General features: G+C 31.3%; 1 protein-coding gene across 3 annotated transcripts; it reads left to right on the forward strand.

The window, feature by feature from the left end:
* Positions 1-3,406: 3,406 nt before the first annotated feature.
* LOC148202451 (uncharacterized) lies at positions 3,407-9,401 on the forward strand. 3 transcript variants are annotated; one of them, XM_088110213.1, is made up of 8 exons: positions 3,407-3,537; positions 3,624-3,820; positions 4,389-4,481; positions 4,782-4,851; positions 6,760-7,162; positions 7,250-7,393; positions 7,744-8,058; positions 8,804-9,401. In XM_088110213.1, exons 4-8 carry the CDS (start codon positions 4,847-4,849, stop codon positions 9,221-9,223), a joined length of 1,287 nt encoding a protein of 428 aa, XP_087966339.1. In that variant the 5' UTR covers positions 3,407-3,537; positions 3,624-3,820; positions 4,389-4,481; positions 4,782-4,846; the 3' UTR covers positions 9,224-9,401. The 3 variants fall into 3 exon arrangements, with proteins under 3 accessions (XP_087966339.1, XP_087966340.1, XP_087966338.1); XM_088110214.1 differs by having other exon boundaries at positions 3,408-3,502; positions 3,631-3,820; XM_088110212.1 differs by having other exon boundaries at positions 3,411-3,502.
* The last annotated feature ends 2,491 nt before the right edge of the window (positions 9,402-11,892 follow it).

The following is an 11,892-nucleotide window of genomic DNA, read 5'->3' on the forward strand; positions in this document are numbered from 1 at the left end:
TATTTTACTATATCCGAGAGATAAGAGTTGAAAATACAGGAATCATGTTGATACTGTGAAGAACAAACATTTCTCACCTTTCTCATAATAAAATTTAGGTTTAATACATCATTTGGTCCCTACTTTTAGGGGTTTGGTTCAAAGTAATCATACCTTTTAAAAAGTTCGGTAAGACCCCATATTTCGTTAAAAAATGTTCAATCGGTCCTTTCCGCTCACGCCGTTAAAAATACAACGGTGCAAATGCCACGTCATCATCACCATCTCCAGACAAACCCTAATTGCTCTCCAAGAAACCCTAGTCGCCGCACCATCCAGCGTCGTCACCGCCATCCTCAGTGGCAGTCGTCCTCTATAACACATCAAGCGCCACCACCAAAGCATCTCCTCCCTTCTGTTGCACCTCCATCACCTTCGCATCTCACCTTCGCATCTCACCTTCGTTCTCGCCCCACCACCCAAATCGATCTCTTGCTATGCCGCGACCACCAATCTTCACCATTTTCACCCTTGCACTAGCCAAATCGTCGTTGCGCCATAACGGATCATGTATATTTATTGCGAATTTAAAACTAACGACTTTAACTGACTTTGATAACGGGAATTCAAAATAACTATTAAAAGACTAAAAGAAAAAGTGTGAAGAAATAGTTGTACTTCCTAGGTCTAAAACATTTCCTAAAGAATTAAAAAACACTTTAAACACTAAAAATTGAAAATTGTCTTGTAATAAAAAAAAGGATTAAGTTAAATTTTATACAAAAATTTATCTTAATTCTATTGGTATATATTCACATAAAATAACATATATGTGAGAATCGAAAGAAATTTTTGTAATATTACCTCAATTGACATTCATAAAACGTTATAGTCTCGTAAATTTAAAATACAATTAATATATATTTTATTAGATTAAACTTAATTCAAATTATTTATAAATTTTAAGTAATTAAATTTTGAAACCTTTTGATAACACAAACAATTCCGTTTGAAATATTATATAAGTAATCATACATTTAGAAAAAAAAAACAAATCTTTTGATGTAGTATATATTTTTGACGTTAAATTTCTCTCTTGTTAATTCTCACAATACTATAAAAATCCATTGTTCTTGATAGATCAATTATAATAACTATTAAAACTTTAGAATGTCAAAACTAATTCTCCTTTTCTAACTACAAAATAGAATGCATAATCACACACTCCTGCTAATAAATTTCATATTCTTATCTAAAATAGAGATAACGGTTGATAAATTTATAACAATTCATTAGGAGTTTCAGTGCATAAATTGATTTAACAATAATAACGGGTAAAATCAGTATTATTTGTTAACATTTTTAAGTTGAATACAATAAAACTATTTAACAATACTATATATACTTACTATATTTTTATATATGCATAACCTAAACAATAATTTAAAAGTTGCATATATTAAAAATTTAAAGCTTTATTACATTTTAAAAAATTAAAACTAAATTTATAACTATACTAAACGTACTATTCATGGTAGTAGTTCGGATTTAATGTTAGAAATATTTTGATTTGTTAATGAATCTTTAATTTTTTTTAGTCTTTTTATTAATTTTTTTTACTTAATTAAATTTTAATTTTTGTTAAATAAGACCTATATGATATTTTTTTAAAATTGAATGACCACTTATTAATCTAATAAAATGCTTAGTTACTAATTTAGTTTCTATATTTAAATATATGAGCTAACGTTATCTTTATATTTCTTCTTAACTGAATGAAGTCTTTATATATTGTTTTTTAAATAGAGATCATTGTTCTTTTAGTTAAATATCATTAATATTGTTAGAAAGTGACTACATGCACTTCTCTAATTTTTTTTTTTCATTTTGACGACACAATCTCATCAAAATAATTTCTTTTAGATTAAAAATAGTCTGTTTTAGATTTAATATCATAAATAAAAGATCATCATTTTTATCTAATGTATATTTATGGCACACAAATATATTTTTTATTTTATATTCTAATTTTTTATTTTAGATTATTTAATCTAAAATATAAAATAAAAAAGTAATTTAAAATACATTTTTTATATTTTGAATTGTATAATTTAAAATAAAAGATTTATAATCAGAATAAAAATTTTGTATTGTGAATTAAACAATTCATAATATATTTTTTATTTTGGATTTGAAATCTAAGATATAGAATACAAAAAATGTATTCTATATGCATGTCTCTAAATTAAACAATTTAAAACTAAAAATAAAATTTTTAACTAAAGTGTAAAGTTGGAATTTTGAAATTTATAAGCTGGTATAGGTCCAACATCAGAAACATAAGTCCAAAATACCACCAAAATATCGATCAATTCCTAGATTACTTTCTACACCCCCACACATTCATTCATCGGCTTCATAAAGGTTTCAAAAATATCCTTTTAATGACAAAAATACCCTAATTGTTTTTGTAAATAATTAAAACCACCTAAGATATGTCACAAAAATAATTCAAACAATTATTCTCTAAAGAAATGGTTTGTAACATGTATTTCGAACATTATTTATATTTTAAAAATACTAAAATATTTTTATTTACCAAATTAATCTCTTAGAAATCAATTTTATATTTGATTGTCCAAATAAATCTTTTATTTTTTCATTTCAAGAGGAAAACATGTCTCTATTATAATACTAATTTCTTTTAAATGTTTTAAAATAGGATATAATTTTCTACTATAATTGTAGGCTTTAGTAATTGAGAAATCTATCTTCAAATAATCATATTTTTAAAAATTAAATAACAAAAATATGCTAATAATATTTAATGTTTAATATCTATAATAATAATAATAATAATTTATGGAAACATATAGAAAATAAATAATTTTTATCACATGCATTTTTTATTATAAATAGTTAATTGAATACAATTAAAATTAGAAAATCTAAAGAATAAAATAATGAAATAAATTATATTAATGAGCATAAAATCAATAATGAATTATGTATATTGGGATTACAAAGATAAATCTTCTTTCTTAATAATTATTAAATATTTTAAAATAACAAAATTTTCTACTATACTTCTAGGTTTTACGAATTGAAAAATCTAACTTAACAATCACCTTAGTGTATAATATTAATAATTATTTTAATAATAATAATAATTTAAAATTTGAAATAATAATAATTAGTAATACGTTTCTTTTCTTATGATAATAATTTTTTTTATCATAGTTATTAAAATAAAATATGTTATTAAATTATTAAAAATATGGTTATAAAAAATAATAAAAATAAATTATATTAATTAATGTAAAATTAATAGTAAATTATGTACAATAAAAAAAGTTATAAAATCTTAGACGAGATTTCTGTGTATTAATAATTATAAATAATAATATATGTAAGAATGATTTGGTTAGAAAGGACTAAGTGTTCTATTTTATACCGTCTGGATTCAATTGGGTTTAGGGTTATCTCTGCAGACACCTAGCATTGTGTTGAACGCTTTGTAACGGTGGGTACCCTTCATTAGGGCTGACTGCAGTTTAGGTTTATATCTGCGTTCCCGATCGGAGCTTTATTTGCTTTCTGCCTTACATCCCGTTCATCCCACTCACTCGCTGCTGCTGTTGAAGGTTGCAGCTGTTGAAGGTTCGCTGCCGCCGAGGTTACCGTTGTTGAAGGTTCGCTGCCGTCGAGGTTACCGTTGTTGAAGGTTCGCCGTCGTCGAAGGCTCGCCACTGTCGAAAGCTTTGCCGCACTCTGCCGTCGTCGAAGATTCTGAGAACACTTCTCTTTAACTGGAAAAGAGAAGCAAATCTGGAATCCTAAGGTACGAATGTTTTTCCTATGTTGTTCAAACATTTTTGAAATGTATTCTTAGTTGTTTAAACATTTTGTTAGACATCTTGTAACGATTGCTTGTACGTGGAGAGAGCATCTGGGGTTCTTCCATCATCAGTTAAACACTGCACCATGCTTTGCCAGTGGTTGTCCTGTTTATTGTGTATGAAGATTATTGTGTAGCTAGAAAAGTTAAACCAAAACGAAGCCAATGATTATAAAGAACAATCTTAGTTGATTTGCAGTGCTTGTTATTTTTATGTCTGTTGTTCACTGAAATATTGTTTAAGTGTGAGACATCTTATTCCTTGATCTTCTTGTCTAGAATGTATACAAAAAATCACCCAGTCAAACGAAGTTGCATATCACATTTATAACTTCTATTCATTATTTTCCTTTTATCAAAACATATTGCAGATCACATTCAATTTTTGTTAAAATGGGAGATAATCTGAATTAGTTTTTGTCCTCCGTTCTGTGTCTTGAAATTGAATTTAGTTTCTGAATTTGTATTCTGAATCTGGATTTCTTTATATCTGTCTTTGCTTTGTTTACAGGGAGAGAAACTTTTGGAAAGCATTGGTGGCATATTCTCCAGAATTTGAAAACCAATAATAACGGTGCAATAACTTGCCCTGTTGTTTCTGAAGGTTAGTATATTCTCTCCATTCTTACCATTTTAATTTTGATTAATTTCTTAAATCGTGATATAATGTAATTTTATGCTTTCAACTTCTGCAATTAGTCACAGTATAGAGTATTTGTCATTGTTTAATGCTATATTTTTGTAATATTTCTTTCTTTACTCCATCTTAAATAGAGATCTGCTATTAGTGTTTGAACAGCTTAAGTTGAATATACCACTGGATGAGGAATGTATATGCCTAACCTTGGCTAAGTATTTTTAATGTTAAGGATGATTTGTTCTAATACTATTTTCCTGACTTCAGATCAGAATCTCCACAAACAAACCAGCTTTGCTCCATTAGCCGATGCAATTCAGACTCTCTTTTAAATGAGGTATGGCTTATGTGACTCTGATCATTCTGCATATTTGGCTTATTTTCTCCATATATGTGAGAGTGTTTATGTAACCATTCTTTTGGTTATTAGACGTTTGTTATTACAAATCCATCATTTCTTAATTAGGCCTTTAGGAGTTCTTTTTTCCTGTAATGAGTGCCTAGGCTAAGGCTGGGCATAGTTCAATGAACTGTACTATATTCTGTAATTAGGCTAACGCATTTTTTTATTCTGTTTGCAATGCTTTTAGATTCGTAGTTGTTGAGTTAGAGAGGTTAGTGTTTCAAATTTGTGAAATATATAACTGCCATATTGAGGTAATATCAGAAAATAAATCACTTTTGATGTTTAATATCAGAAAATAAATCACTTTTGGCTGTCAAGTCATGGGGATAAAAAACTTGTGCTTATTATCTAGTTTTTAAATGGTATTGTTATTTTTGTTTGTTGTGTTATGTTCTTTAAATGATATCCCCTGTTTTTGTTGAAAGGCGTTCTATACCCAATCTTTAAAATTGTGGATCGCAATGGGTAACTTTTGTTGTGCTGCAGCTCACTGTGATGTAGTATGTAAGAGGGATGTTTGTAGAAATGACTGATATTTGGCCTTACACTATTATTAATATTGCTTATAAAGAGTGGTTGACTAGATTTATACTACCTCTTTCTGTCTGTATATTGCTTAAAAACAGGCTAGCATCCCAACTATTATTGTTCATGATTCTAATATTTTAGCTGATGCTTCTTCTTTTAATGATGTTGTTTCTGATGATTTGAGTGTTATTTCTGCTTCTAATTTTGATAATGCTGATTCTGACTTTATGCCTGCAGTTCAATATGGTTTCAATGATGTACCTGCTTTTTACATTAATTTTATAGCGGTTGATTTTCATAATAATACTTATCGTTCTAAAAGTATGGTTGAACCTGTGGTTGATAATAACACTGATTTTAATGAAATAACTGCAGTTCACACTGATTTTATAGTTGTTGATGGTCATATTGGTCATATTGATATACCTGCTGCTGTTTTTTGATCCAAATGTTGATGTTGCTGATTGATCTGATTTTTACATAGTTTTAATTGATAACAACGTTGCAGTAGCTGGTGAATTTCATGCTTCTGTTTCAGATCTTGATGTTGTTGATTTTATTACTGCCACTGCTGATTATGATTTTAATGCTTTTGGTTCTGATTCTTAATGTTCATTCTGAACTCAATAATGTGGCAGGCTGTTGTCTCTGATTTTTCAAGTGCTGATTTTGTTATTGTTGATGCTGATATTCATACACCTCTCATTCAACACATTCATAAACCTTCACTAGATGAGGTGTTGCTGCTGCAACAGAATTGTAGAGAAAGCCATTGTTTTGTAGATTAGTCTAGTTTCCTGCCTTTTAGTTTAGCTCAGCCTAGTTTTCTAGAGTTTGTTTTTGCTGGTTTTTATATGTTTCATACTTAGTACTACTTTGTAGATGTTAGGATTCAAGTTTCATTTCAGTTTTGAAGCATGTATATTTACTGAATTTTGAACTGCACAATAAATACGACTTTACTGAATTGTATTAGTGTAACTGAACTAAAAAATAGTTCAGTTCAATTTTTTTGAACTAATTTTTTAGTTCAGTTCAGTTCACTTGAACTATTTTGTAGTTAACTGTAATTATTTATAGTACAGTGCACTGAACTGCATTTTGCCTACCCCTACCTTTCATTGTCTGATTTTCTCGTTGGTTTTATGGTTTGTCTTTCTATTAATTTGTGTATTTTATTTAAGTTCTGCATACCAAAAGACCCTTTTTGATTTCAAAATCTGTGATGTGCCTACGATTTGTGTGTCTGAAGAACCATCGACATCTCTATCTGTTCTTTGCGTGAAATCTGATAATTTTTAATTGATACAGTGTAATGGATTCGGACACTGATGCACCAAAATCCAAAACTCCCAAAAAGGAGAACAAGAAGAAAAAAGATGTTCCCCCTCAACCTGATCGAATTGAGGTTGCGGTGGAGGTTGTTCATGAGCATCCCAATAAAACAGCTCCTGTTGTTGGTTATTTTCCTTCGGGCTATGATCCGGTTAAGAATCATGCCAGTGGTTCCAGTCCCTCTGAATTTCAACTTTACAGGCACAGGAACATGTCCAAGAGGATGCAGTTTGTTGTTCGCCCTCCTGGATCTTCAGTGGAATTTGTTGGAACTAGTTTTTCTGGCGAGGCTGCAGCTGGACACCGGGCCATGTTCGCGCTTGGACTCCTTCATAAGGAAGCTGGGACCCTGAAGATTGTTCCCATTGCTGGTAATAAGGTAAAATGTGAAGGGGAAGAACAATTTCATTTGCCTTGCTGTCGAATAAGTCAGTGTGTATTTTGTTAATTGGTGGATGATGTTCAGATATTCAGATTGGAGCCAAAGGTTAAAGGTGTGGTGGACGCTGGTGACAATGAGCCTGCGAACTCAACATTGGAAGAGATGACTCCACAGCAGAAGATTGCGGAGACTACTGCTATATGGGGAACAAAGAAGGATATAGAGAAGGTATTTTTTTTTTATTCATTTAACCCTTTTTGCTAGCTATGCTAATATCAAGTAGTAAATCTATATTCACAATGAAAAGTTGATATTAATGTGTGGATGTTTACTGATTTGCAGTGGCTAGATACTGTTAGTTTGAGTGTCAATAGATGTAAAAGGGGACTATGTGAAGAATGCATTTAAGTGTCTTCCATTTGTTTATTCTTATTGGTCCATGGACAAATTAATTTTTGGTTGTCAGCTTTGGGATATAATATGTGAAGAATGTCATATATTATTTTTCACTCAACTATATTTAGCTGACTTTATTGCAATTATTTTTAACTAATCTTGGCATCTGTATCATTTTGCAGGCTAAAAAGAAGCTAGCTCTCAAACAAGATGAAGATCCTAATTCTCAAAGGAATCTGAATGTGAAAATGAAAAATGTTTCTGTGAAGAAAAGCGCTCTTCAAAGTACAGAATCTCATGTTTCTCGCAACATACCACCATATGATACTTCTGCAACTACACCTCAGGAGGCATATGTATTGGACAAAATCATCCTTACAGGAGAATGGAATTATCTTGAAGACATTTATAAAAAATTGCATCAGGAAGAAAAGGCGGATTTCAGTTCTTATCCAACATTTGTTCGCAACAGGGTAGAGGGATTAAGGAAAATTGAGGTATTGATACAAATATAACCCTTTTGCTTAACTTGAACAAATTAGATGGATGAACATACTGTATTCAACCTAGACTGTTGTGCTTACAAAAAAAAGACAAGGCACTGGCTTAAAACCTAAACATAAAGCTGGTTACACAAAAAAGAAATATTAATAAAATTGAATTATATTTCCACCGCATTAAAATAGTAACTTCAGAGTTTTTTGGGTTATAGGAAGAAAATGTCCAGTCTTACTAGTTATACTCTACAATTGGCTACATTGTAGAACGATGAGAAATGCTTAGACTTGTGTTATATCAATAATTGTAGAATTTATTTTTCATAAACGTTCTAGAAGTCTCTGACGGGGGATTTGTAAACAGTTAGTTAATATGATTACCCCAACCTTCTTGTGGTAGAAGGGGACCTGAATGTGTTTATACTAAGGCTTGTTTGGATTAACTTGTCAACACATATAGAAGAAGAAATAGGGAGGTAAAAGGAGTTGAACTTCCACAGATCAAAGTCAAGTTATGCACTTCGATTCTTTTGAGAAGACAAGAGTCTAAATAGTTTAGGTACATAAGTTTTTGTTACGTATGAGAGAAGTTTCATTTATTTTTACCTTTTTATTTTCTTTTACAAATGTTGATGAGATGTCTGTTATTTCAGTACAAAATTCTCTTTTGATCCAAATACTCTTCCAGGTTTGATTTTTGTCTTTTCCAACTAAAATATCTGTGATCTATTGTTTATATTTACAGGATGAGTCAGAAAAGAGGAAGCTTTCCTGCATATTCTCATACATCAATCATCTGATAAAGTTCAAAGATCAACATTCCTTTGATGTTTTCACTGCAAAGGGCCATAAAATCCCCAACATCCTGCGACATAAATTTTCAAATATGTTTGCTGTTTCTGAATTAAGAAGGCTACCCCCTGAAAAAATTTCTCTTCTCATAAGTTACGTGCTGGTGCTTACGCTTTTCGCTGATAACTTCAGAACTTACTGCTCAGATATTGCAAAGGATCTGAGCATGAATGTTTTGGCCGTGAGACACGTCTATGAGCAATTGGGTTGCAAACTTATCCGTCAGAAAAGCTCTCTTAACGATTTTTGTGCTAATCTTTCTGTCCCTCTTATATTTCCTCGTGAGTTAAAAGAAAAAAAGAGGAAGAGGTAGATGCATCACTTGAGTCCCTTTTGAGTCCCTTTTTAGGTCATTGAGTGTTACAAATCCTGTGATGTTAAAACATTGTTATCCAACACCTCTTCTGATAGGATATTTGTTATTATTTCTATCTGCATACATATGAACCGTGTTTGCCGTTTTAGTAGTTTAAGAAGCAGTTTTGAAATTAGCATACTCTAATTATGTTGATAAAAATAGAATTTATTTGTGTACTGTTGAACAAACTGTTTGGTTAAAAGAATTGTAAATCCAAACCTCAATTTATGAGAACAAAAAAGGCCATAAGGTATTTTGCCAGCAAACAATGAAGTCTCAAAAGACCTTATAGCCTCAACAATTAGATGTAACCATTGAACAATTAAACCGTGATCTTGTGCGAGCTCTTTGATCAGTGGCATGGGTGAAAACATGAGAGAACATCGACACTATACTCTCCCATTAACTGGCCACTGCCATTTCCTTGATCTCACAAGCACCTTTACTGTGTTCACAACGAATTTTATAGCATGATGAACTAGAAATTTAAGTTCTATGTCGCCTGGAATGACTTTAATTTGCGTTTCGAAACCTAGTGACCCTATAAAGATCGATCATAAGCCTAATGTTGCACTTATCTCTCTCCAGGAAAGGGATTTTTTGGTTTCCTCTATCTGATACCATTCTTAGTATACCCTATGAGTATATTTGGTAGACAAAACTATCTTCTGAAACTCCTTCACATATTTAAGAAAATATTATCTAGAAAGTATTACTTATATTTGTGTGCCATAAATATACATTAGATAAAAATGAGGATCTTTTATTTATGATATTAAATCTAAAACAGACTATCTTTAATCTAAAAGAAATTATTTTGATGAGATTGTGTCGTCAAAATGAAAAAAAAAAATTAGAGAAGTGCATGTAGTCACTTTCTAACAATATTAATGATATTTAACTAAAAGAACAATGATCTCTATTTAAAAAACAATATATAAAGACTTCATTCAGTTAAGAAGAAATATAAAGATAACGTTAGCTCATATATTTAAATATAGAAACTAAATTAGTAACTAAGCATTTTATTAGATTAATAAGTGGTCATTCAATTTTGAAAAAAAAAATCACATAGATCTTATTTAACAAAAATTAAAATTTAATTAAGTAAAAAAAAATTAATAAAAAGACTAAAAGAAATTAAAGATTCATTAACAAATCAAAATATTTCTAACATTAAATCCGAACTATTTCTTCCCACTTTTTCTTTTAGTCTTTTAATAAATCCATAAACGTGTTTTATCGTTTTACTTGTTGAAACATATTAGATTTGTGGTTTTAATAATATAATAATTGTTTTGGTATGGATATTTTGTAGGACCAAGACATTAACCTTTCTGACGTGACTTTGCTACTTTCTAATGCTTGAGTTGCGTGAGCCGCTCGGTTGGACTCTGGATGTCGTTCGGTTGTACTTTTGATGGAGGGGAGGTATCTACAAAAGACACTCCAACTCTCAAATTAGGTGGAAGAGCTTCTGCTCATAAGTGAATTATTATTACTGATTGGATATAATAGAATGGGAGTTCTACGTAGAACTGTCAAGTCAGCCCCTTTGATAAGATTTGGCCCTAGCCCATGTGGGTTAGGGCCAAAAAAGTCCACAGGACCAAAAATAATCTTTTATTCAAAAATCCTACAGGGATAAGGGTGTTGCTCCCTCCACCACCACTCCTTGTTCCCTCTACCTCTCCATTCCTCTTTTATCCCTCCCTCCACCTTTTCATTCCTCTTTTACCCCTCCCTTTACCTCTCTATTCCTTATTCCTGTTTTATTCTTGAGTAAAATTTTACTTTTAGATTAATATTTTTTATCTTCTATTCCCTCCAATTTCCTATGCATGGCACACAATTTTTTCTTCCTCTTTAATGTTATACTTTGTTCTCTCATTGGTAATGGTGAAAGGAATTGTTTCAACGTTCCGTGGTGCTTGAAAGTCTCGGTGGTACTTAAAAGTGCAAAGGAGTGAGGGTACATTGCATACGTAACCAACCCTAAATTAAACCTTCAATAGATATGAGCATCCGTCGCCACATGTGAATATCCGTTTAATGTTAGGACGGATGTGAACATCCGTTTAATGTTGGAATCAAAGACATAAAGCTTGCAAAAAACGAATGGATTCTCCTAGGCCAGTCATGCAGCGTCTTCGACCTCTCTCCTGTGAACTACACTTTCGAGGTTCAAGCCATGAGCGCAGAGAAGCTCCCTTTCATTCTCTCCGCTGTCTTCACCATCGGTCCCAGAGTCGATAACCACGACAGCGTTCTCAAATACGCCAAACTTCTTCTTCTCACGACAAGCTCTCTCACCACGTTAAGGAGCTAGTCCAGGGCATCATCGAGGGAGAGACACGTGTCTAGGCACCAAGTCATTTAAACAGGAAGTGTTTGACAAGGTTTGATCCCTATTGGCTTTATATTATTCTGAGGTACCAAAGATAAGAATGTAGCGTAGTTCTAATTTTGTAGATAAGATCATAGGAAGCAAAACAATGGAATAATATGATGCAGAATATATAATAATGAGTGTATGATTAGGAAGAGATTTCAAGAGGAAATAAGACAAGGCTGAAAGACAATAAATGAATGGGAATAAGCAGTTATACGTTTTGGGAATCTCT

This window comes from Vigna umbellata, chromosome 3 (assembly GCF_029865625.1).
Source record: "Vigna umbellata cultivar VRB3 chromosome 3, Vumbellata_1.0, whole genome shotgun sequence".
Classification (NCBI taxonomy): Eukaryota; Viridiplantae; Streptophyta; class Magnoliopsida; order Fabales; family Fabaceae; genus Vigna; species Vigna umbellata.

What these genes read in the sequence shown, in the direction of transcription:
- LOC148202451 (XM_088110213.1), top strand. An exon ending in TTCCCATTGCTGGTAATAAG is followed by an intron (nt 7,163 to 7,249) that starts GTAAAATGTGAA and finishes GATGATGTTCAG; the next exon opens with ATATTCAGATTGGAGCCAAA. An exon ending in CAAAGAAGGATATAGAGAAG is followed by an intron (nt 7,394 to 7,743) that starts GTATTTTTTTTT and finishes ATCATTTTGCAG; the next exon opens with GCTAAAAAGAAGCTAGCTCT.